Source organism: Cervus canadensis, chromosome 30 (assembly GCF_019320065.1).
Source record: "Cervus canadensis isolate Bull #8, Minnesota chromosome 30, ASM1932006v1, whole genome shotgun sequence".
NCBI lineage: Eukaryota > Metazoa > Chordata > Mammalia > Artiodactyla > Cervidae > Cervus > Cervus canadensis.
In genome coordinates this window covers 17,296,562-17,320,163 of record NC_057415.1, presented here as the reverse complement: position 1 = coordinate 17,320,163, position 23,602 = coordinate 17,296,562, and the positions used below count along the sequence as shown (strand labels likewise).

The 23,602-nt window shown below is 37.2% G+C and overlaps 3 protein-coding genes across 4 annotated transcripts in view; 2 read left to right on the top strand and 1 right to left on the bottom strand.

The window, feature by feature from the left end:
- Positions 1-23,602, bottom strand: part of LOC122432041 (centromere protein P) — a 225,039-nt gene that overhangs the window by 19,070 nt on the left and 182,367 nt on the right. The gene's annotated exons all lie outside the window — the stretch shown is intronic.
- LOC122432042 (39S ribosomal protein L42, mitochondrial-like) lies at positions 6,783-7,443 on the top strand. The gene has a single exon (XM_043453762.1). It carries the CDS (start codon positions 6,880-6,882, stop codon positions 7,306-7,308), a length of 429 nt encoding a protein of 142 aa, XP_043309697.1. The 5' UTR covers positions 6,783-6,879; the 3' UTR covers positions 7,309-7,443.
- The window catches only part of ECM2 (extracellular matrix protein 2), a 36,993-nt gene continuing 29,998 nt past the window's right edge, over positions 16,608-23,602 (top strand). For both annotated transcript variants that reach the window (XM_043453751.1, XM_043453750.1), the window contains exon 1: positions 16,608-16,762. The gene's annotated coding sequence lies outside the window, so the exon portion shown is untranslated. The remainder of the gene's footprint in view (positions 16,763-23,602) is intronic.

Below are 23,602 nucleotides of genomic sequence, written 5' to 3'. Positions count from 1 at the left end.
CAAGTGCTTGATCATTGCTAATTCTCCCTTCAAAAGACATAAATAAACCATTTTCAGCATGAAAACACTTAAAATTTACTTTCACTACTCTGAATCACAGATACCAAATGGCATACCATCATAAATAGATGACGGCATGGCTCCTCCCCCTCGTACTGGTGATTTCATAGTGAAAATATTGTTTGTTTCACTAAAGCCTGCTTGAAATTCGTTTTAAAAGCAAAAAACATCAGATATGCAGATGACACCACCCTTATGGCAGAAAGTGAAAAACTAAGATCATGGCATCCGGTCCCATCACTTCATGGTAAATAGATGGGGAAATAATGGAAACAGTGACAGACTTTATTTTTTTAGGCTCCCAAATCACTGCAGATGGTGACTGCAGCCATGAAATTAAAAGACGCTTACTCCTTGGAAGAAAAGATATGACCAATCTAGACAGTATGTTAAAAAGCAGAGACATTACTTTGCCAACAAAGGTCCATAATCAAAGCTATGGTTTTTCCAGTAGTCATGTATGGAGGTGAGAGTTGGACTATAAAGAAAGCTGAGAGCCGAAGAATTGATGCTTTTGAACTGTGGTGTTGGAGAAGACTCTTGAGAGTCCCTTGGACTGCAAGGAGATCCAACCTGTCCATCCTAAGGGAGATCAGTCCTGAATATTCCTTGGAAGGACTGATGGTGAAGCTGAAACTCCATTACTTTGGCCACCTGATGTGAAGAATTGACTCATTTGAAAAGACCCTGGTGCTGGGAAAGATTGAAGGCAGGAGGAGAAGGGGACGACAGAGGATGAGATGGTTTGAGGGCATCACCGACTCAATGGACTTGAGTTTGAGTAGGCTCCGAGAGTTGGTGATGGACACGAAGCCTGGCATGCTGCAGTCCATGGGGTCACAAACAGTCAGATATGACTGAGTGACTGAACTGAACTGAAAAGTGAAAAAACTCCTTAGCCAGAGAGGACTTTGCTTTTTGTACAACAAATGGTTTTTAACCTCCCTCTAAAAAAGAAAAAGAGAAACCTCTCTGTAATTTAAGTATATATTAAAAAAATAGAGCAATAAAAAAAAGCAATAAAAAATAAAAAAATAAAGCAGCCATAGTCTTTGAAATTTGTATATACTAAGTAAAGGACAATTCTCATGAGAAATATCTACAAATTGTATAAAATCTCAACACTCACTTATAAGTATTGTATAAATGAAACAATCTAAAAAGAAATAATCAGTAAATATTTACTGACAGATTAATAGGTAAGAAGCTTGCCCTAGGCTACATAATAGAGTATTCCAACAGTATAAAGATGTTCTCTTCAGGAAGTGAAGATAAATACAGGCTGATTGAAGAAGATTATATTAAAATTAATGACTTTTCTCTTTCTCACAAAAGCTTTACATGTGATAGTCAATATGAAAATTTTTTTGTTGAATATGTTTACCTCTGTACTACATTTTATCACCAATACCCAGGAAAACTTTTATGACCTTGCTTCCTCTAGAGATCATAGTTGATAGGACCAGTGGGTGAGCACATGATCCCAGCTGGTTAAAGCAGGTTCTTTGGAGAAATCTGAAATTGAGGGCCATACCACCCATCTGAGAAGTAGCTTGAACTGAAAGTAAACAGGTTTGTGTTTTTGGAGATGGGCCATTGGCCACATGTGTGTCAACACAGAAGTTGTCCTGCAGAAGGCAAGACCTACTGAGAGAAGAATGAAGTGAACATGCAGAAAATGATAAGCATGAAACAACTCAGGAAAAAAAAGCAAGATAAGTCCTTGAGGGCTGCCTGGACCATGAGAACCACCTCATTCCTGGTCCCAGGCCCTTGGAAATCTTCAATAAGGCCCTTCAATAAGAGGGTATTCTCAGTGTCCTTCCAATATACCCACGTTGTTCTTGGGCTTGTTTAAAGTGAGTTTCTATTACTTGCAATCGGAATGTCTTCACAAACAAAATGGCCATTTCAATTCCATTACTGACAATAAAAATTATGGGATGGATAAGGGAGATATTTTTGTAGAAAGACTATCTAGGACATCATGAGCAAACATAGATATTAAAAGAGAGGGGAGAATTAAGCTCTGAATTACTTGTTCTTTGCCTTGATCAATCTCCTTAGTTCTGAAATGGTTCTTTTGAACAATTTTCCCAGCTTTACATGTATTTTTTTGTGGAGAAGATTCAGTGATCTCATCATTCTGCCACAGTCGGAAGTTCCGCCACAACTGATTTTTACAACTTTCTTAAACGTTTTTTTTTGTCTCTTTGCCTTCCTTTTTATTAGCTTTTTAAAATTTTGCTTTCCCTTATACTAGCTAGGATGTCACATGATCTATTCCTATATGTCAAATGATTACCTTAGATATTTTATCACGCATACTCATCAAAGTCCAAATTAATCCATGTCTCAATGCTCCTCATGAACAAAGGGCTTTATAATGTTTTAATTTCAGTCTGAATTCTAGCTTAAAAAAAAAAACCTCACTTGACATTATTACGATTTTATTATACGGAAACTGTTTTCTGTATTTACCATATTCTTTGTTCCTTATTACATCTCAAAGCTAAAGAGCCTCTTGATGAAAGTGAAAGAGCAGAGTGAATAAATTGGCTTAAACTCAACATTCAGAAAACTAAGATCATGACATCCAATCTAATCACTTCATGGCAAATAGATGGGGAAACAATGGAAACAGTGACAGACTTTATTCTTCTGGGCTTCAAAATCACTGCAGATGGTGACTGCAGCCATGAAATTAAAAGATGCTTGTTCCTTGGAAGGAAGGCTATGATCAACCTAGACATCATATTAAAAAACAGAGACATTCCTTTGCCAGCAAAGGTCTGTCTAATCATACAATGGTTTTTTCAGTAGTCGTGTATGGATGTGCGAGTTGGACTATAAAGAAAGCTGAGAGCTGAAGAATTGATGCTTTTGAACTGTGGTGTTGGAGAAGACTCTTGAGAGTCCCTTGGACTGCAAAGAGATCCAACCAGTCCATCCTAAGGGAAATCAGTCCTGAATATTCATTGGAAGGACTGATGCTGAAGTTGAAACTCCAGTACTTTGGTCACCTGATGTTAAGAACTGACTCGTCTGAAAAGACCCTGATGCTGGGAATGACTGAAGGCGGGAGAAGGGGATGACAGAGGATGAGATGGTTGGATGGCATCACCGACTCAATGGACAAGAGTTTGACTAAGTTCCAGGAGTTGGTGATGGACAGGGAAGCCTGGCATACTGCAGACCATGGATTCGAAAAAGAGTTGGTAATGACTGAGCGACTGAACTGAACTGAACTAAGAACTGACTCTAATCAAGTGTGAGTAAGACCCCTGTCAACCTTATTTACTTTTACAGATTTTAGCAATGAGCTGAAGATGCACACAGTAGGAAAAAACTTAAATGACTTAATTAGCAGCACAAATGTGTATAAGTCCTCAAAGAATTTATATACATTTGGGGAAAACATATGGAAACCACTATTTATAATATAAAACAGTTCATCAGTGCTGGCAAAGTAGTAAAGCCAATGTGCTACCATGGGTGAACTGCGGAACTAGAGACCGTTTCTTGGAAAAGATGATATCAAAGTTAGGGACTAAAGAAAAGATCAGGCTATCAGAAGGTGGAGTCTTGAGTTTTTAAAACAATAATACCTGTTTGCTTTCAATACCTATATGCATGTGAGTGGCAACATTCAAACTTTTCACTCTGGCAGAGAAATGCAGAGTAAAGATGAGCACTGTGTTTAAAAATACTATTATTTATCCATTAGTCATCTCAACAGGGTATGATCATGGATAATTTTAGTCTTCCTTACACATTGTTTTATCAATTTCTATATTTACTATTCTGCTGTAATTTGGGAGGAGGAATTTAGCTTTATTCTTTTTAAGATCAGAGTTTCATCTGGGCAAATTGAAAAAAGAACTTAATTCAAAAACAGTATCTTTGCACATACAGAAAAAAGTCAGTAATTTCCAGAATACTATTCATAAAAATTCCATAAACCCTAGAAGAGTTTGAAAATTGCATTTACAAATCTGCTAGAATTAAAATTAAATTTGTTTAAAAATGGAATAAATGAAGTTAACATTATTTTTTTCCTACTCTTGGATGCTGAAAGCTTCTAATGGAAATGAAAAAGATGATATCACCCACCAGTAATGGGGAAAAAATGAGGCCATGGACAAACACACTATGTTTTGATTTATTAAACTGCAAACGAGCTTCACTTTATCCCCCATGAGTGATGGCTTAACCGGTTGCCAAAGTCTTCTTTTTCACAAAATACCTTTGTAAATATTGTGGTTGCTCTGATTTATAGCCATTGCCTTCAGACAGTGTATCAGTAGAAAAGAATCCCATTCCCAACAAATGTTAAAACTACCATATGTGTAATCATCTCACAAACCTCACACTAAGTGTAGGTTTCAGAGTTGGCAGGAGGAAAATTACAGGGAAAGAGCAGTTCTGGAGGCTGTGGCTATGGTGGTTCATCCGAAAGTGGGAAGGACATATCCAGAATGCCAGAGAGAAACACCTGGGTTGTCAACAGTGGTCTTTTTTAAAGATAAGAACCTAGTCCCAGGGGAGGGTGTGACTCATCCAGTTCTCCCTGGCAGGCAAGAGGCCAAGATGAATTCTGGCCCTGATGCCTCTGCAGTGACTTTCATCACGTCTGCTCCCCAAACACTCAGGCAATCTGGTTTTCATCTTGAAGGCATCTGACTCCTATGGTTTACGGGCATGTGGAGCCATAATGGTGATAAGAGTCAGTTTCTGCTGATGTGGGCTGCAGAATATATTCTACCCATCCTTCCATTTCTGCTGGGAGAAGGAGCACTGTAGGGGTGAGCTGAAAAGTGTGTAGCCTGACTGTTGTGAAAAGAAAGAAATCAGACTAACTTGAAGTTACACTCAGTTCTTCCATTTCTCAGCAAGTCAGGCAAATTATTTAACTCTCTGAAGCTTTAGTTTCCTCATTTAGACTATAATACTTCAGTGTTCTTCCTCTGAAAACTGAAGTATAACAAGGTACACTTTTGGGTTGAAGGATTTACTGAGTACTGTCCTAGCAGAGAACATCTGGCACATAGTGGAGCAAGCTAATGCTGCCAGTTTCTTTGTTTCTCTTCTATCCCCATCATGTATAGGGTATGTAGGAAAAAGTGAGGACCTGATTCTGCCAAAGGACATACAAAAAATATCGGTTCTTAGGTTATTTTTAAGATTCTATAAAACCAACTGCTAAAATAATATGCATTATATTTTTACCCTTGAATGCACATTCTTATGGCAAAAAAATAAATCACTATAGTTTGTAGGAATGGAAATTAAACTATAAATACCAAATGTGATTTTCTTTGCACAAAATTTCTCCTCCATAAAATTTAACCTAAACCTCTTGAAACACTTATCTGAATATTACAAGTGTTAAAATAAGTTGGCTTGGATAAGCAAAACTATATCCTAGCTGTGCAGACATGATATAAACTCATATCTCCTTTCAAGCCTAAACTTAAATAAACAGCTATAAAAGGGAGAGATGGAACCAAAATTTAAAACCCCTCTGAGCAGTAAAACCAGTGATTAGGTAAATCTTGCATTTCTGAATTTCCATGAGTTATCCACAATAAGGAATACAGGAGGAATAACAAGTTTTGGAGCAGATGGTACATCTTGTTCTTCTGTATGTACTGATACAACTCGTGGGAGCGATCCAAACCAACTTGAACAAATCAAAGTTGGCAACTTGAATATAAAGCTCAGGAAACAGTTAAGAGCTTAGAATAGATCTGTAGCTCATTGGCATATGTTAAAGCAATGTTATTAGTGCTCCTTTATGTTTGCTTACTGGATGAACAATATTATGAGGGCAAGCAAGGACAGATATAGAAGAGGGCTATGGAGGATGGAGAACATGAATATTTATGATGTGGAAGTGGGTGGGATGAAGTCAGTAAAAGATGAAGGAAAGAAAGATGGATAGAGGGAAGGACAGATAGACTTCCAAGAATAGGGCGATCAATAAAACAGTAAGAAAAAAGAAGGCTGATAGATGGCTTCTGTGGCCCACTGAAAGTTTGAGAGGGCACTTTTACGCCGACCATAAATGCCACAGCTGAATCACAGTAGATTAAGGAACAAATGGGAGGCCGAACACATGGAGGTGTTTTCTGTAGATATTATTTCAAGAAATCAAGGAGAGAATGGGAAGATGGAATAGATGGTAGTTTGAGGACATCCAGACAGGATATAGGAAGATCCTTTCTGACTGACAGAAGCTGAATATATTAGTAAATAAAGAAGAACAAATTACAGTTATGCAAAATGCCTTGCTGTTGATTCAAGGGCTCCCTGATTCCACTGAGACACAGTCAGTGCCATCACTTAACACTTGGACTTGAATGTCACACTCTGGAGATAGCTGAGTCATTTAGGCTTAGGTCATGAACACAAAAGAATGGATAGCTGGGAGGTGTGAATATTAAGAGTCAGCTCCCACCTATCCATTCTTTTGTGTTCATGATCTAAGCCTGAATGACTCAGCTATCTCCAGAGTGTGACATTCAAGTCCAAGTGTTAAGTGATGTTAAAGTCTGGTCTTGGAATAAGCATACCAGAGGAGACAAAAGACCTGTACACTGAAAACTCTAAGATGATGATGAAAGAAACTGAAGATGACACAAACAGCTAGAAAGACATACCACGTTCTTTGATGAAAGAATCAATACTGGAGGCAAGATGGTGGGTTCGCGGTGAGCTACAGTCCAGGGGTGAAGATTGTTATATCTAGAAGCCGATTTTAAAAGCAGTTTCTCTTCAAATCATCTTTATACCACCTGATAAGCATTTTGATTCACCATGGCATTGGCAGCAGTAAAATGGGCAATATCAAGCAGAACTATCTTGAAACATTTATTTCCAATTCAAAACGGAGCCTTATATTGTGTTGGTCACAAATCTACGTATTCTTCTCTTCCAGACGACTATAATTGCAAAGTAGAGCTTGCTCTGACATCTGAGGCCAGGACAATAGTTTGCTATCACCCTTCTGTGGACATTCCATATGAACACACAAAACCTATCCCTTGGCCAGATCCAGTGCACAACAATGAAGAAACACATGATCTAGTACTGAAAACCAGATTAGAAGAAAAAAGTGAACACTTAGAGCAAGGACCCATGATAGAACAACTCAGTAAAATGTTCTTTACTACTAAGCACTGTTGGTATCCTCGTGGACAGTATCATAGACGTCGTAGGAAACTGAATCCTCCAAAAGACAGATGATATTGATGTTTTTAGGAATCAAAGAGGAATGTTACCCTGGATCTCATTTGCCTTTTGAGAAGATACAATTGGGTGTATTCACTAATATGTTATATAGTAAAATAATAATAAAACATCTTTTCATATAAAAAAAAAGAAAGAATCAATACTATCAAAATGACTATACTGCCCAAGGCAATCTACAGATTGAACGCAATCCCTATCAAATCAACAAAGGCATTTCCCACAGAACTAGAACAAGAAAAAAAAAACAACCTTAAAATTTGTAGGGAGACACAAAAGACCCTGAATAAAAACAAAGCAATCTTAAGAAAGGAAAATGGAGCTGGAGGAATCACATTCCCTGACTTTATGCTACACAGCTACAGTCATCAAAATAGTACAGTACTGGCACAAAAACAGAAATATAGATCAATGGAACAGGATATAAAGTCAAGAAATAAACTCACACACCTATGGTCAATAAATCTACAACAAAGAAGGCATTCTCAGGTGGGTCAGACGGTAAAGCATCTGCCTGCAATGTGGGAGACCTGGGTTCAACCCCTGGGGCGGGAAGATCACCTTGAGAAGGGAATGACAACGCACTCCAGTATTCTTGCCTGGAGAATCCCATGGACGGAGGAGCCTGGTGGTCTACAGCCCATGGGATCGTAAAGAGTCGGACATGACTAAGTGACTAACACGACAAAGGAGGCTAGACTATACAATGGAGAAAAGATGGTGTCTTCAATAAATGGTGCTGGGAAAACTGGATAAAACTCTTAGAGGAAAACATAGGCAGAACACTCTTTGACATAAAACACAGCAATATCTTTTCTGAGCCATTTTCTGAGTGGAGTTGTGGAAATAAAACCAAAATAAACAAATGGGATCTCATTAAACTCAAAAGCTTTTGCACAGCAAAGGAAACCACAAACAAAACACAAAGACAACCCATGGAATGGGAGAAAATACTTGCAAACAATGCAACTGATAAGGGATTAGTCTCCAAAATTTACAAAGAACTCATGTGGCTCAACATCCAGAAAACAAACAGCGCTGTCAAAAAATGGGCAGAAGACCTAAATAGACATTTCTCCAGAGAAGACATGTAGATGGCCAAGAAATGCATGAAAAGATGCTTAATATCACTAATTATTAGAGAAATGCAAATCAAAACTACAATGAAATACCACCTCAAGCCAGTGAGAATGGCCATCATAAAAAAGTCTATAAACAATAAATGCTGGAGAGGGTGTGGAGAAAAGGGAGCCCTCCTGCACCGGCGGTGGGAATGTAAAATAGTACAGCCACTATGGAGAACAATCTGGAAGTTCCTTAAGAAACTACAAATAGTTATTGTATGACCCAGCAATCCCACTCCTGGGCATATATCCAGAGAAGCCCATGGTTCAAAAGGATACAGGCACCCCAATATTCATTGCAGTTCTGTTTACAAGAGCCAAGACATGGAAGCAACATAAATGTTTGTTGACAGAGGAATGTATAAAGAACATGTAGTACATATATACAATGGAATATTGTTGTTCAGTTGCTAAGTGGTTTCCTACTCTTTGCAACCAACCCATGGACTGCAGCATTGCCAGGCTTCCCTGTCCTTCACTATCTCCCAGAGTCTGCTCAAATTCATGTCCATTGAGTTGGTGATGCTATTTATTTAACCATCTCATCCTCTGTTGCCCTCTTCTCCTTTTGCTTTCAATCTTTCCCAGCATCAGGGTCTTTTTCAATGAGTCAGTTCTTCACATCAGGTGGCCAAAGTACTGGAGCTTAAGCTTCAGCATCAGTCCTTCCAATGAATATTCAGGACTGATTTCCTTTAGGATTGACTAGATACATCCTTCACTTTCATCAAGAGGCTCTTTAGTTCCTCTTTGCTTTCTGATATAAGGGTGGCGTTATCTGCAAATCTGAGGTTATTGGTATTTCTCCTGGCAATCTTGATTCCAGCTTGTGCTTCATCCAGCCCAGAATTCTGTATGATGTACTCTGCGTATAAGTTAAATAAACTGGGTGACAATATGCATCCTTGATGTACTCCTTTCTCAATTTGGAACCAGTCCGTTGTTCCACATCTGGTGCTAACTGTTGCTTCTTGACCTGCATACAGATTTCTCATGAGGCAGGTAAGGTGGTCTGGTGTTCCCTCCTCTTTTAAGAATTTTCCACAGTTTGTTGTGATCCACACAAAGGTTTTAGCAGAGTCAATGAAGCAGAAGTAGATGTTTTTCTGGAATTCGCTTGCTTTTTCTACAATCCAACGGATGTTGGCAATTTGATCTCTGGTTCCTCTGCCTTTTCTAAATCCAGCTTGAACATCTGGAATTTCTTGATTCATGTACTGTTGAAGCCTAGCTTGCAGAATTTTGAGTATTCCTTTGCTAGTGTGTGAGATGAGTACAATTGTGTAGTAGTTTGAACATTCTTTGGCATTGCCTTTCTTTGGGATTGGAATGAAAACTGATCTTTTCTAGTCCTGTGGCCACTGCTGAGTTTTCCAAATTTGCTGGCATATTGAGTGCAGCACTTTAACAGCATCATCTTTTAGGATTTGAAATAGCTCAACTGGAATTCCACCACCTCCACTATCTTTGTTTGTAGTGATGCTTCCTAAGCACTTGTAATATGCTCACCAGAAAAAATTTATTTTCCATCTCTCACCATACAGGTGAGTCCCTTTACTCATTTGACCACCCCTCCCTCATTTCAGATTTCCTATGCAAAGAAAGTATTTCACCTGTGTAATATTCCTTAATTTTCTTACACTTTTTGGGGGGCTGCATTACATGTTCTGCTGGATCTCAAGTTTCCTGACCAAGGATTGAACCTAGGCCCCTGGCAGCAAAAGTACCAACCACTGAACCACCAGAGAAGTCCCAATTTTCTACTTTTCTACTTAAATTTCCCACCCCCCTCCCCTCTCCTTGTTTTACTGCACTGGCCAGAACTTTCAGTGAGCCTGCCTGTCTTGTTCCCAAAAAGGGAAAAATGTCAGTATTACAACATTGAATATTTTTTAATAGTAGCTTTGCTGAGATATAATTTACATATTATTAAATTCACCCTTTTAGAGTATACAATTTAGTAGTTTTTAGTGTTTTCATATTTGAGAGAGACTGAGCAACTTCCCTTTCTTTCACTTTCTATGGACTTCCATGGTGGCTCAGACGGTAAAGCGTCTGCCTACAAGGTGGGAGACCCGGGTTCAATCCCTGGGTCGGGAAGATCTCCTGGAGGCGGAAATGGCAACCCACTCCAGCATTCTTGCCTGGAAAATCCCATGGATGGAGGAGCCTGGTAGGCTACAGTCCATGGGGTCACAAAGAGTTGGACATGACTGAGCGACTTCACTTTCTTATTTGGGAGATATCACTGATACCTATTTTTGGAACATTTGAAGAAACTTTATGAAGAAACTTTCACTTTATGAAGAAACATTGTACTCATTAGCAGTCACTCCCCATTCTGTCACCCCACTCTAAGTCTCCTTACCCCAACAACCACTCATCTACTTTCTGCCTAGTGGATCTGCCTACTGTGGACATTTCATATAAAAGAGGCATACAATATGTGGCCTCTTGTGATTGGCTTCTTGCACTGAACATAATGTGTTTGAGGTTCATCTATGTTGTAGCATGTATCATAGCATTCCTTTTCATTGCTGAATAATATTCCATTGTAGAAACAGAATATACTTACTTTCTCCATTCATCAGCTGGATATTTGAGTTGTTCCCACATTTTGGCTGTTATGAAGAGTGTAGTTTAAAAACTGGTGTACAGTTTTCATGTGGATTTATGTTTCCACTTCTCTTGGGTATATAGCTATGAGTGGAAGAAGTTATTTTCTGTAGATACTCTGATGACTAATGAGTTCTCTTCTATTTCTAGTATGTAAAAGCTTTTTTCCTCCCTCTTCCTTCTTTAAACATTAAGATGATCATATAATGTTTGGATTTTATCCTTAAATCAACCAGGTATTTGTTGAATAAACCTAGTACAGTCATGATATATTATCCTATTTATATACTAGTAGATTTGGTTTGCTAATATTTTAGTTTTTTAAAATCTATGTTCATTAGTGAGGCTGATTTATAATTACCCCTTTTTTATAATTTCCTTGTCAGGTTATAATATGGTTATGCTGATCTTAAAGAACTGTTTAGTAGAATGTGTTGACTAATATAGGCCTGTAGTAGGGACTTCCCTGGTGGTCCACTGGTTGAGATTCTGCACTTCAAATGCCCAGGGATTGTGTTCCCACACGTGATGTGGCCAAAAGATGTGTGTAGTATTCTTTGTGGGAAGATGAAGCAAATTCAGTACGAGTTAGCTGAAAAGGCATTTGACTATGACACTAAGAAGGGATATAGAATAGGCTTGAGGTAGGTTAAGACTCCCATTTCTGAGAGGACCCTTACTTAAAATTTTCAAAATTTAGCTTTATCTGAGTGTTATCTACAAAGTTGTCATAAGCAACTACAACCTTAAAAGAAAAACTAACTCATTGGCACTTTCTACCACAGAGGTAAAAATACCGAAAAGGAGACTTTACTCAAAAGTATGTTTTGGAGTTGGAACCTGCACTGGCTGTGCTTATAGCCTGGGTGCTGAAGGACCTGTTGACATCCTGTTTGGTGACCAACACCAAACTGCAGAGCAGCCGTCAGAGCCAAGCTTTAGAACATAGTTATAGCTGCAATAATAAACAGGAGGAGAACACGAATACCAGCATTTTCCATGTGTTGATACTACTGTGGTTAAAACAGTTTCTGCAGAAGGACTCATGTAACAGTCCATTAACTCACAAGATTTTAGAGCAGGGACCTCAGAAACTACAATCTGGTTCCCTGCAACTTTACTAGTCTTGGCTACTCCTCTATGCTGCTATTTAAATTATTTCTTTTTCTGATTGGTTAAATTTTTTTAAAAAGATTCCTTTTATCTGACCTGGTTATGAAAAGCTCAAAACATTATAAGAATACAGAATTACATACTAAAAATCCTCTCATAATTTCATCACCCAAAGATAACTAACATTTGGTTATTTATTTCTTCCAATTTTTTCTCTAGGAAGATACTAAATTGTATAGGTTAAAAGAAGGTAACATAATAGCATATGCGCTGCTTTAAAGTTTCTTTCTTCTTCTTGGTAATATTGTGGACAACTATGCATGTCTGTATAATAGTTACTTCAGGCTCTCCACGTAACTTTATAACAGCCTACTGTTCCCTGTCAGTATACAACTGTTTAATTACCCTCTACACTTGGGTACAATGCTTCAAAGTACTTTTCTGGAGGTACACTTGTGCAGAGAAAGACATGTTTCTATAATGGATTCCTAGAAGTGGAAGGCTGGGAAAGAATATAGCTATTGCTAAGTTCTCAAAAGAATGAGTTTCCTTTTGCTCTAAGCAATGTGTCCAATGTGTCTAATACTGCATGTTATCCACATTTTTTTCTTCTGAAAACAATGTATATATTTCAAATCAGGCCACATTCTCTTTTAAAGACTATTAAAAAAATTTTTTTTTATTTTATTATTTTTGACTGCATGGACTCTCTCTAGTTGCAACAAGCAGGGGTTACTCTTCCTTGCAGAACATGGACTCTAGATGTGTGGGCTTCTGTAGTTGTGGCTCACAGGCTTCCGTAGTTGCGGCACAAGGATTTATTTGTTCCACGGCATGTGGAATCTTCCCAGGTCAGGGATTGAACCCATGTCTCCTGCATTGACAGGGAGATTCTTAATCACTGGACCACCAGGGAAGGCCTGGGTGTGTGTGCGTGTCACTAAGCCACGTCTGACTCTTTGCGACCCTATGGATTGTAGCCCAGCAAGCTCCTCTGTCCGTGGAATTCTCCAGGCAAGAATACTAGAGTAGGTTGCCATTTCCTTCTGCAGGGGATCTTCCTGACCCAGGGATCGAACCTGGGTCTCTTGCATTACAGGTATTCTTGCATACAGGAAGATTCTTTACCATCTGAGCTATAGGCAAGTTCCTCAGTTCAGTTCAGTCACTCAGTCGTGTCCGACTCTTTGCGACCCCATGAATCGCAGCACACCAGGCCTCCCTGTTCATCACCAACTCCTGGAGTTTATTCAAACTCATGTCCATTGAGTCGGTGATGCCATCCAGCCATCTCATCCTCTGTCGTCCCCTTCTCCTCCTGCCCCCAATCCCTCCCAGCATCAGGGTCTTTTCCAGTGAGTCAACTCTTCGCATCAGGTGGCCAGAGTACTGGAGTTTCAGCTTCAGCATCAGTCCTTCCAATGAACACCCAGGACTGATCTCCTTTAGGATGGACTGGTTGGATCTCCTTGCAGTCCAAGGGACTCTCAAGAGTCTTCTCCAACACCACAGTTCAAAAGCATCAATTTTTTGGTGCTCAGCTTTCTTCACAGTCCAACTCTCACATCCATACATGACCACTGGAAAAACCATAGCCTTGACTAGACGGAGTTTTGTTGGTAAGGTAATGTCTCTGTTTTTTAATATGCTATCTAGGTTGGTCATAACTTTCCTTCCAAGGAGTAAGCGTCATTTAATTTCATGGCTGCAATCACCATCTGCACTGATTTTAGAGCCCCCAAAAATAAAGTCTGTCACTGTTTCCCCATCTATTTCCCATGAAGTGATGAGACCAGATGCCATGATCTTAGTTTTCTGAATGCTGAGCTTTAAGCCAACTTTTTCACTGTCCTCTTTCACTTTCGTCAAGAGGCATTTTAGTTCCTCTTCACTTTCTGCCATAAGGGTGGTGTCATCTGCATATCTGAGGTTAATTGATTGAGGGAAGTTCCTAGGGAAGGCCTAAAGACTCTTTTTTTAGAGCAGTTTCAGATGCACAGAAAAACTGAGAGGAAAGTACACAAGTTTTCCATGTATCCTTAGTACTCTCATCACACAGCCTCCCTGATTATCAACATCCTCTAGTAGAGTGGTGCATTTGTTACATCTGATGAACCTATATACAACATAATCACTCAGGTTTATAAGTTACATTAGGGTTCACTCTTGGTGTGCACATTCTGAGTTTACATAATTGTACAAAGACATGTATTCATCATTATGATATCATATAGAGTATTTCTACTGACTTAAAAATCTTCTGTGATTTCACCTATTCATTTCTCTCTGACCCACCCCCCCCAACAACCCCTGGCAACCACTGACCTTTTCATTGTCTTGACAGATTTATTTTTTCCAGAATGTCACATAGCTGGAATCACTCATCAATATGCATTTAAAGTGCCTCCATGTCTTTTCATGGCTTAGTAGCCTATTTCTTTTTAGCACTAAATAATATTCCATTGTAGGATGTACCACAGTTTATCCATTCACCTATTAAAGGTTGCTTCCAAGTTTTGGCAATTATGAATAAAGCTGCTGTCAACATCTGTGTGCAGGTTTTGTGATTTCAACTTATTTGGGTAAATATCAAGGAGTGTGACTGTAGAATTTTTCTAGAAAACCTCCAAACTACCTTCAAAAGAGTGTGTATCATTTAATATTCCCACCAGCAATGAACGAGAATTCCTACTGCCCCACATTCTCACTTGCATTTGGTATCGTCACTGTTTTGGTTTTTGCAATGGTGTCTAGTGGCATCTCATTCTTGATTTAATCTCCAAAGCTCTTTTCGGATTGTGTGCAGGTATTGTGGGGGAAGAGACGAGGGGAACTCCTATCTCTAATGTTAGTATTTTCCCAAATATTTGGTAATCCTGGGCTATCTACTTATGTTAGAAACACTGACGAAAAGCTCAGAATGTGTGGGTAGAGATAGTCAACTTAGTGTTTGTACTCAGTTGAGCTAGTTTGGATTCTGAACATGGGAGCTCCCTTTTCAATTAGACATGCAAGACCAAGTAGATGAGAACACGGGTTCAATTTGGAGGTAAATGCATAATACTTGGAACAAATGATGGAGACATCAGGAGGATTGGGGTCATATACCCTGCTTCTGCTGAGTGCTGTTTCCAAATGTATCTCACCATTCCTAAGATCTGTAATTTTTAAACTTGGAACACCCACAAAATTATCCTGTCTTACACCTGTTTGGGCTATAGTGTCATCTGTCAGACAGAGCCTATATGCTTTCAGTCTTTAAGGAATTTATCAAAAATTTTGTCTTCTAATAGTACTAATAATTTTGTGGTGCAGTACTACATTTTTAAAAGAAAATGTAGTTTTTAGTTTTAGGAATTTGGGTGGCCTGTGTGTTCAATCTATCATCTTGATTTGGTCTATCCAAGTCACATTAAGATTTTGGAAAGACAAAAATGTAGCTCTTCTCTGTCAAGCAATTTAGACCCCTGAGGTAAAGTAAGAATTTTATTTTTTTTTAAAGTAAGAATTTTAAAAAGCAGATATTAAAATTACCTAGTCTATGAGAGGAATTTTATATATGCTATTCATTCTACTTGCACAAAAATTTGAAAGGTAGGTATTACCATCCCAGCTGTATAAAGAATAAATGTTAGTTACAAACAGCAGTAATTCATCCAAGGTCCCCCATAAGCAGCACTATGGGCCAGGAACCTTGATCTGACTGTGACCTGCTCATTTGCAGATGAAGAAACTGAGGCTGAACTAGATAACCAATTTGCCCTAATCAGAAGCCTCACGGCTCTCCTGCCTATTTTATTATTGCTTAAGGTTGGAAGTTATATGATTTCAGTGACACTAATATATAACAGCTTTTAAAAATTTTATTTATCTTTGGCTGTTCTTGGTCTTTGTTACTGTGTGCGCTCCTCTCAGTTGCAGTGTGCAGGCTTCTCATTACAGCGGGCTTAGTTGCTCTGCCGCATGTGGGGTCTTCCTGGATCAGGGATCAAACCCGTGTCCGCCTGTAGGCGAATTCTTTACCACTGAGCCACCAGGGAAGCCCTGATTTGTTAACAATATTGTGTGAGAAATTGGTTTGGCTGGTAGGGAGCTGATTAGAGATTTAAATAACATTAACCCAATTAAAGGCATCCCAGGAATGTACGGTCCTCTAACTTGGCAACAACAGTATCTCTGCTGTCTGATAAAGCTCAAGTGACATGAAGGCTAGTATGAGTGTTAACATTTTTAATGCAATTAGTCTGTGAAAATCACACATTTCTTAAGCCCCACTTTTGTGCTTCCAACTCTACTTTCTCAGCCTACGGACTAATGCTTTCCTCCCCACCCCCTGCTGCTTTCCATTTTCCCGTGATTTAGAACAAATATTTGCCTTGGTAACCATTTTCCCTAGTTACTCTCTTGGCTGATTTTCTGCACAAAGAACTGAAAGGCATGTAACCCCAAGGGAGGCAGTTATTTTAGATTTTACAAAGAAGTCAGTTAACATTTTTCAATACTCCCTTCTTTGTCTTAAAGAAAGCTCTGGTTTTGTTTCATTTTCATCTGGAGACTTAAATGACACCAAGCAAAACCTACTTAGTTTAGATTTCCAGGTAAAATGTTTTAAATTTTAAGTTTCTACTAAAGCGTGTGGAATGGTTTTAATATTTGGGTGTTTTGTATTGCAAATATGTTTAGCACTTGAGGAAATTAGCTCTTACTAAAAGATTTTTAAAGTCTAAAGTGTACATTATTTTGTTTACTTGTTTTCTTTTTTCAGGATGGCTACTTCTGAACTATTTAAAACTTTATGAAATTAGGATTAAATATATTTTTATATGTTTAAATAGAATTACTTGTTCAATAGACGTATAAGTTGGTTTGAAAATTTCATTCTTTTCTATTTTAAAGTCCTAAAGAGCATAAAGCATTAAGTAAAAATGTTTTTCATTTTAAGCCTACTAAGTGAAGTTAAAAGGGATAATAGGTATCTTGTGGCTTTGTGTAGAAGATTAAAACTGAATTTAAACCCTTCTAAAGCTTACTTAAGACAGCTGATGAACAACTTTAATAAAAAAAAAAAAAAAACAAGTTAATCAGGATTTACAGATGATATTTAATGTTGGGATAAACACAAAAAATACTAAAAAGAAAGACAATTTTACTTGATCAAAATAATGCCTACAGTGGTTGGACCTACTGTGTCATAAAAGTTTACCTCTAGAAACATATTCACTCAATTATAAAGTGAATATTAAATGCAATGTGAAATTTTATAAATTACTGAAAATAACAAAGGCCTAGGCATCAATGATAAAATTAGTATTGAGAGGCCATTTCATAAAAATTATTTAAACATTTCAGTGAGACTATTTAGAGTCTGATTTTGTTAAAATTAAGATAGCTCTGTAAATTTATTTCTGTATGTATCTATTTAGACTTCTGTATAAGCAAAAATGAGCCAATTTGGGGTGGGGGAGACAAAGAGAGAGAGGTAGGGATAATGGGAGAAGGGTGAGCTTGGGCAGCACTCTTGTTAAGAGGCTCAGGGACAACATGATGCCTGAGACACTCATTAAGTTTACCTCCAGAGCCCTTAGATCCAGAGGCCTGACTCCTCATAACTCTTACCTACCACAGAATGGAGAGCTACATATCCAACTGTCAACTGTCAAAGCAAGAAAATCTCCACGTACAGATTTTATGTAGAACACAGAATTCACACTATCACAGTTCACCTCCCCTGCCACTTAGCAAATTCTATTTCTACCCTGTCTCATGAGCCAACTTTTCATATTGCTTTCCCCTGCGGCTGTTATCATTTCTTCCCAACATATTAGCTTGCTCTCTGAATTGACTTTTACAATTTCAGCTGCCAATCAGCTAGGGAATTTGCTCCTCCCTCACATTTCGCAAGTTAGTTTTTTAAAAAACTAATGTAGATTACAAAACATTGTTCTAATATAGTTTCATCTCAATGACCTACAGTAAAGGGTTTGAAATGCAGTAATTAATGTACATATATACTGAAAAAAAGATTGCATGCTGAGGTTAGTTGACATGAAAATACCTTAGAGGCTGCTATTTGTTGAGCTAAGGTAAAGTGGTGATAAGTCAGCATATGACCCAAGTACAACCTGACTAGAGGAGGATAATTCTGTTGGATGAAGTTATAAAAAGAACTACCAAGATTCAAGAGGGCAAGCTAAGCAGATATCACTCCTTTCCTCTCACCAAATACCTAGAAATAAGAGAAGATATATTACAAATAAATACACACATGGATATATAGCTATGTAGGAAATAAAAAGGGAAACTTGTGGTGAGACAGAAACCATGAGGAATCTTTCAAATACAAGGAGATTTGAATGAATTTAAACAGGAAAAACACAGCCTTGAATAGGTATAGGAAAGAACTGAATTAAAAGAATGTATGTGGAAAGGAAAGATATCTTTTACTTGGGAGTAAAAGATCCCAAGAAGGATACATAAAGAAGGAAAAAACAAACAAAAAAACCCTGTACATTATGTTAAAACTTCTGAATATTAAAAATAAGTTTAAGATCTGAAAAGAACCTCTCCAGAGAGAGGAAAAAGGATTTATTACAAAGAGATGAGAATCAGATTCAAGCTAAACTTTTCATCAATAAGAGCAGATATAAAAAACAAATGGAACAATACCTATAAAGTATTGAAGAAAAATGATTTTAAAATCATAGTTCTATTTCCAGGTAAACAAAGTAACATTTCCTGACATAAAAGAATTCAAAAAAATTTACAACTGAAAACATTCTCTTAAAGAAACAGGATAAATTTTCAGCGAAATAGTAACTAATCTGAGGGGACTTCTGCTTCTCATAATTGCAATCTAGGCAATTTAGACTTCTGAGAATTATTTTTTAAAAAAGTAGGGAAAATAACAGGGCCAATATTTAGGACAAAACTAAGATCCAAAGAGCTTTTCTTCTGGAGGCATCTATGGAACCAAAAAAGGTGACTAAGAAGCTTAGTATAGCTTTAAAACAGCCTCTCCAAGTTATGACAAAAACAAAACTCAAGGAAAGGAGCAGGCAAATAGCAGGGGTGGTAGGGAAAAGTGATGCTGATGAAATCACCAGGCTTTGGTTTGGGACCTAAAATATAATTATTAACTAGATATAGTGAAACTCAGCTTCAAATCATGTAATTTATGACTGATAGTACACTTAATTTCATGTTTGAATGTAAATTCTTTTGGGATAAATAATACATCATTATAGGCTTCAAAGTATTTTCATAATTTTTCATATGTAATGGCTGGCAGTCAAATGCCATCAGGCATAAGAAGAAACAGAAGAAAATGGCTAAAAATCTAAAAAGAAATAACAGACAATAGAAATAGACATATAAAGGGTTCCAAAATGGAGTTGTCAGACTCAGACTTAAATAACTGTGATTACCATTTTGAAAACATGAAAGATTAAAAATTTCAGTAGAGAATCAGAAAGAATAAAAACCTACTGAAAACCCAAAAAGCTAAGAAACCACAAAAACAGAAACAAGTAAGTCAATGAATGGATTCAATAGTGGATAAACCACAGCTGAACAGATAGTAAATGGAACAGAGGTTAGTGGAATAACCAGGATCAATCACAGGGTGACAGAAGGATGAAAAATATGAGAGAAAGTGACATTAAAGACATAATGAGAAGACTATCATACATGTTGGAGAAGGAAATGGCAACCCACTCCAGTATTCTTGCCTGGAGAATTCCATGGACAGAGGAGCCTGGCAAACTACAGTCCATGGGATAGCAAAGAGGTGGACACAACTGAGTAACTAACACATCATACATGTCATTGTAGTTCTAAAAATAAAAAGGAGAAAGAAGCAGGAGAGTATTATTTGAAGAGGTAAGGGCTAAGAAGTTTCCAAATTTGATGAATATAAGATCACAGATTCAAGAAGTGCTATGAATCCCAAATAGAGAATACCTTAAAAGCAGCCTAAAAAAGTTACCTTTAAAGGAAAAATAATTAGATTGACAGATGACTACTCAATACAAAATATGGAAAAAAGAAGACATTGGAGTGAAATCTTCAAAATGCTAAGACACTTGTTAACCTAGAATTCCACATTTAGTAAATACATTCTTTCAGAATGAACATATGATATGAACATTTTCATATAAACAAACATAAAAAGAACTGGTCACCAGCAGTCCTGCACTAAAGGAATTACTAAAAGCTATTCTTCAATTAAGAAGAAAATAATCCTGATAGAAGACTGGAGATGCAGGAAGAAATAAGGAGAAAGAAAAAGGATAAATATTTACGTAGACCTAAACCAGTGTTTCTTAACTGGAGGTAGACTGATTCTTTCCATCTCCCAAGACACATATGGTAATATTTGAAGATATTTTTGGTTGCTGTAACTGAGAGGTAATGGTATCTACTGAGTAGAAGCTAGGGATGCTACTAAATATACAAGGGCCAGCTCCCCCCTCCACTACAAAAAAGAATTATCTGAAACAAATGTTAATAGTGCTAAGATTGAGAGAGCCTGATCTAAATGAATTGTGAGCATAAAATCATTATCATCGTCTTTTGAATAAAGAACTAAAATATGTAACAAAAGTAGTAGATGTGCCAGAATCAGGTAAGTAAAGTTAAAGCCGTCCAGGAATAGATAAAGGTACTAATTTATATTAGACTCAATAAGTCAAGGATATATGTGGTAATCTCTACAAAGAACATAAAAGGAAAAAGTATATAATTACTAATGGTATAATAAAAACAAGCAAGCGAGAAGGAAAAAAAAAAACACAGAACAGGTAGGACAACTAGAAAACAGATAGTTGGAAAATAGATTTCAATCCAAACGTATCATGTTACAATAAATACAAAATATTCAATTAAAAGATCAAAGATAAAAATTGTCATATTACACTAAAAATGATATGCTAATAGAAAGTATATTGAAAATATGAAAGGCTGAAAGTAAAACAATGCAAAAATATATTAACTAACCAGGGATTGAACATGGGCCATGGGCAGTGAAAGGGTGGAGTATCAACCACTGGGTTGCCAAGGAATTCTCACAGGAGTGTTTATAATAAAAGAAAAATGAAAAAAAATTAAGTATCCATCACTAAATTGTTATGTAACCTATGGAATGAAAATAGAGTGCACAGACCATATATATTTATAAACATTGCTATATATGTCCATATGACCACAATTTATTACTGAATGGAAAGAAAACAGGTTGTACTAAAACATATATAGAATAGTTCATTTACATTTAAATGTATATGTTCATACATGTTTAGGAGGCATCTTGAAAGATACTCTTAAACTAGCGGTTGGGAAACTATGGCCCACAGGCCAAATCCTATTTTTCAAAGTGCCATCAGAACATAGTTGTGGCCATCCATTTACTTCTTGTACATTGCTATTTTGGGGTACAATAACAAAGTTGAGTAATTTCAACAGAGACTGTTGTCTTGCAAAGCTGAAAATGTTTACTCTCTGGACCCTGAAGAAAAAGTATGCCTACCCTTGTACTAAACTATGAATTATGGTTAAGGCAACTCATCTTTTATGCCTACATATCATTTTGAGTTTTTAAAAACTATGTACTATTTTTAGAAACTTAAACACATCTTTAAAAGCATTGATAAAAAAGATTAAGAACTCAGGAAAGATAACTGTGTAAATGTGGCTCTTATCTTTAAACCTCTTATGAGCCATGATGTGATCAACAACAAATTGTAGCTCAATCAAAGGAAGACTTTTCTGGCAGAGCAGTTTGAACATAGATGATAAAGAATTTCCCATTAATGGAAAAGTAGATAACTTCAAAGATTCATTCAAAATCTAAGTTCTATAGAGTGAAGCACCATTATAAATGATACAGATTGCAAGGAAACAGAAGCATTACCTGAGCAAAATAAAAACAAAAACTAAAAGTAGGATCATAAATAAAGGAACATGCAATTCTGATTAAATGAGCATACAAGCATAATACAGATATGTTGTGGATTTGATTAGACCACCAATAAGGGGAGTCACACATTTTTTTTGTTTGTTTCCAAGTGCATAAAAGTTATGTTCACAGTACACTGTAGTCTATTAAGTGTGAAACAGCATTATGAAAAAAAAATATATTGCTGTTGTTTAGTTGCTAAATCATGTCTGACTCTTTGTGATCTCATGGACGGTCTCCAGGCTCCTCTGTCCATGGGTTTTCCCAGGAAAGAATACTGGAGTGGGTTACCAATTTCTTCTCCAGGGGATCCTACTGACCCAGGGACCTGTGTTTCCTGCATTAGCAGGCGAATTCTTTACCACTGAGCCACCAGGGAAGCCCTGGTGGCAAAATACTTTATTGCTAAAATATTCCATCCACTTTTTTTTTGATTAGTGTTACCGAGGTATATTTTCCATCCTTGTAATTTTAGCCTACTTGTGTTTTTATTTAGCATGAGTTTCTTATAGGCAGCATAGAGTTGGGTCTTAATTTTTAAAAATTCTACTTGGATAGCCTCTTCCTTTTTAATTGTAGCAGTTAATGAATCCATATTCAATATGATTTACAGGTGCCTCAGTGGTAAAGAATCCGCCTGCCAACACAGGAGACGTTGGTTCAATCTCTGGGTTGGGAAGATCCTCTGGAGAAGGGAATGGCAATCCACTCTAGTATTATTAACTGGAATATCCCAAGGATAGAGGAGCCTGGTGGGCTACAGTCCATAGGGTTGCAAAGAGTCGGACACGACTGAGTGGCTGAGCACAACACATAGCACATGTAATGTTTTGGATTATTTTTATTATTCCACTTTAACACCTTTATTGGCTTATTAGCTATAACTCTTTTTGTTTAGTGGTTACCTTAGGGCATATAATATGTATCTTTAACTTATTACAGTTTACCTTCAATTGATATTCCACTTTACTTCTAAGTACATTACAACAGTATATTTACACTTTCTCCTTTCTGCTTCTGTTGTCATACATTTTACTTTCACTTAAGATAGAAATCCCCAAATACGGTATTATTATATTAACACAACTGTTAAACAGATGACTGTAATAAACAATAATTTTTAAAAGAGATTTAAAAATAAAAGAGTACTTATCCACTTATATGCTATTTCCTGTGGCTTTCATTAGTTTGTGTAGCTCCATAATTCCATCTAATATAATTTTCCTTACATGGTAGCATTTTTTGTAGTGCATTTCTGCTGGTGATTAATTTCTTCAGCTTTTCTATGTCTGAAAAAGTCTTTATTTTGCCTGTGTTTCTGAAAGACATTTTCACTGAGTATACAACTCTAAGTAGGGACTTCCCTGGCAGTCCAGTGATTAAGAGTTTGCCTTCCAATGTAAGGGGTGCTGGCTCAATTCCTGGTCAGGGAGATAAGAGCCTACATGCCTCTTGACCAAAAAACCAAAACATAAAAGAGAAACAA

Coding starts and splice junctions, on each gene's coding strand:
- LOC122432042 (XM_043453762.1), top strand. CDS start 6,880: ATGGCATTGGCAGCAGTAAAATGGGCAATATCAAGCAGAACTATCTTG.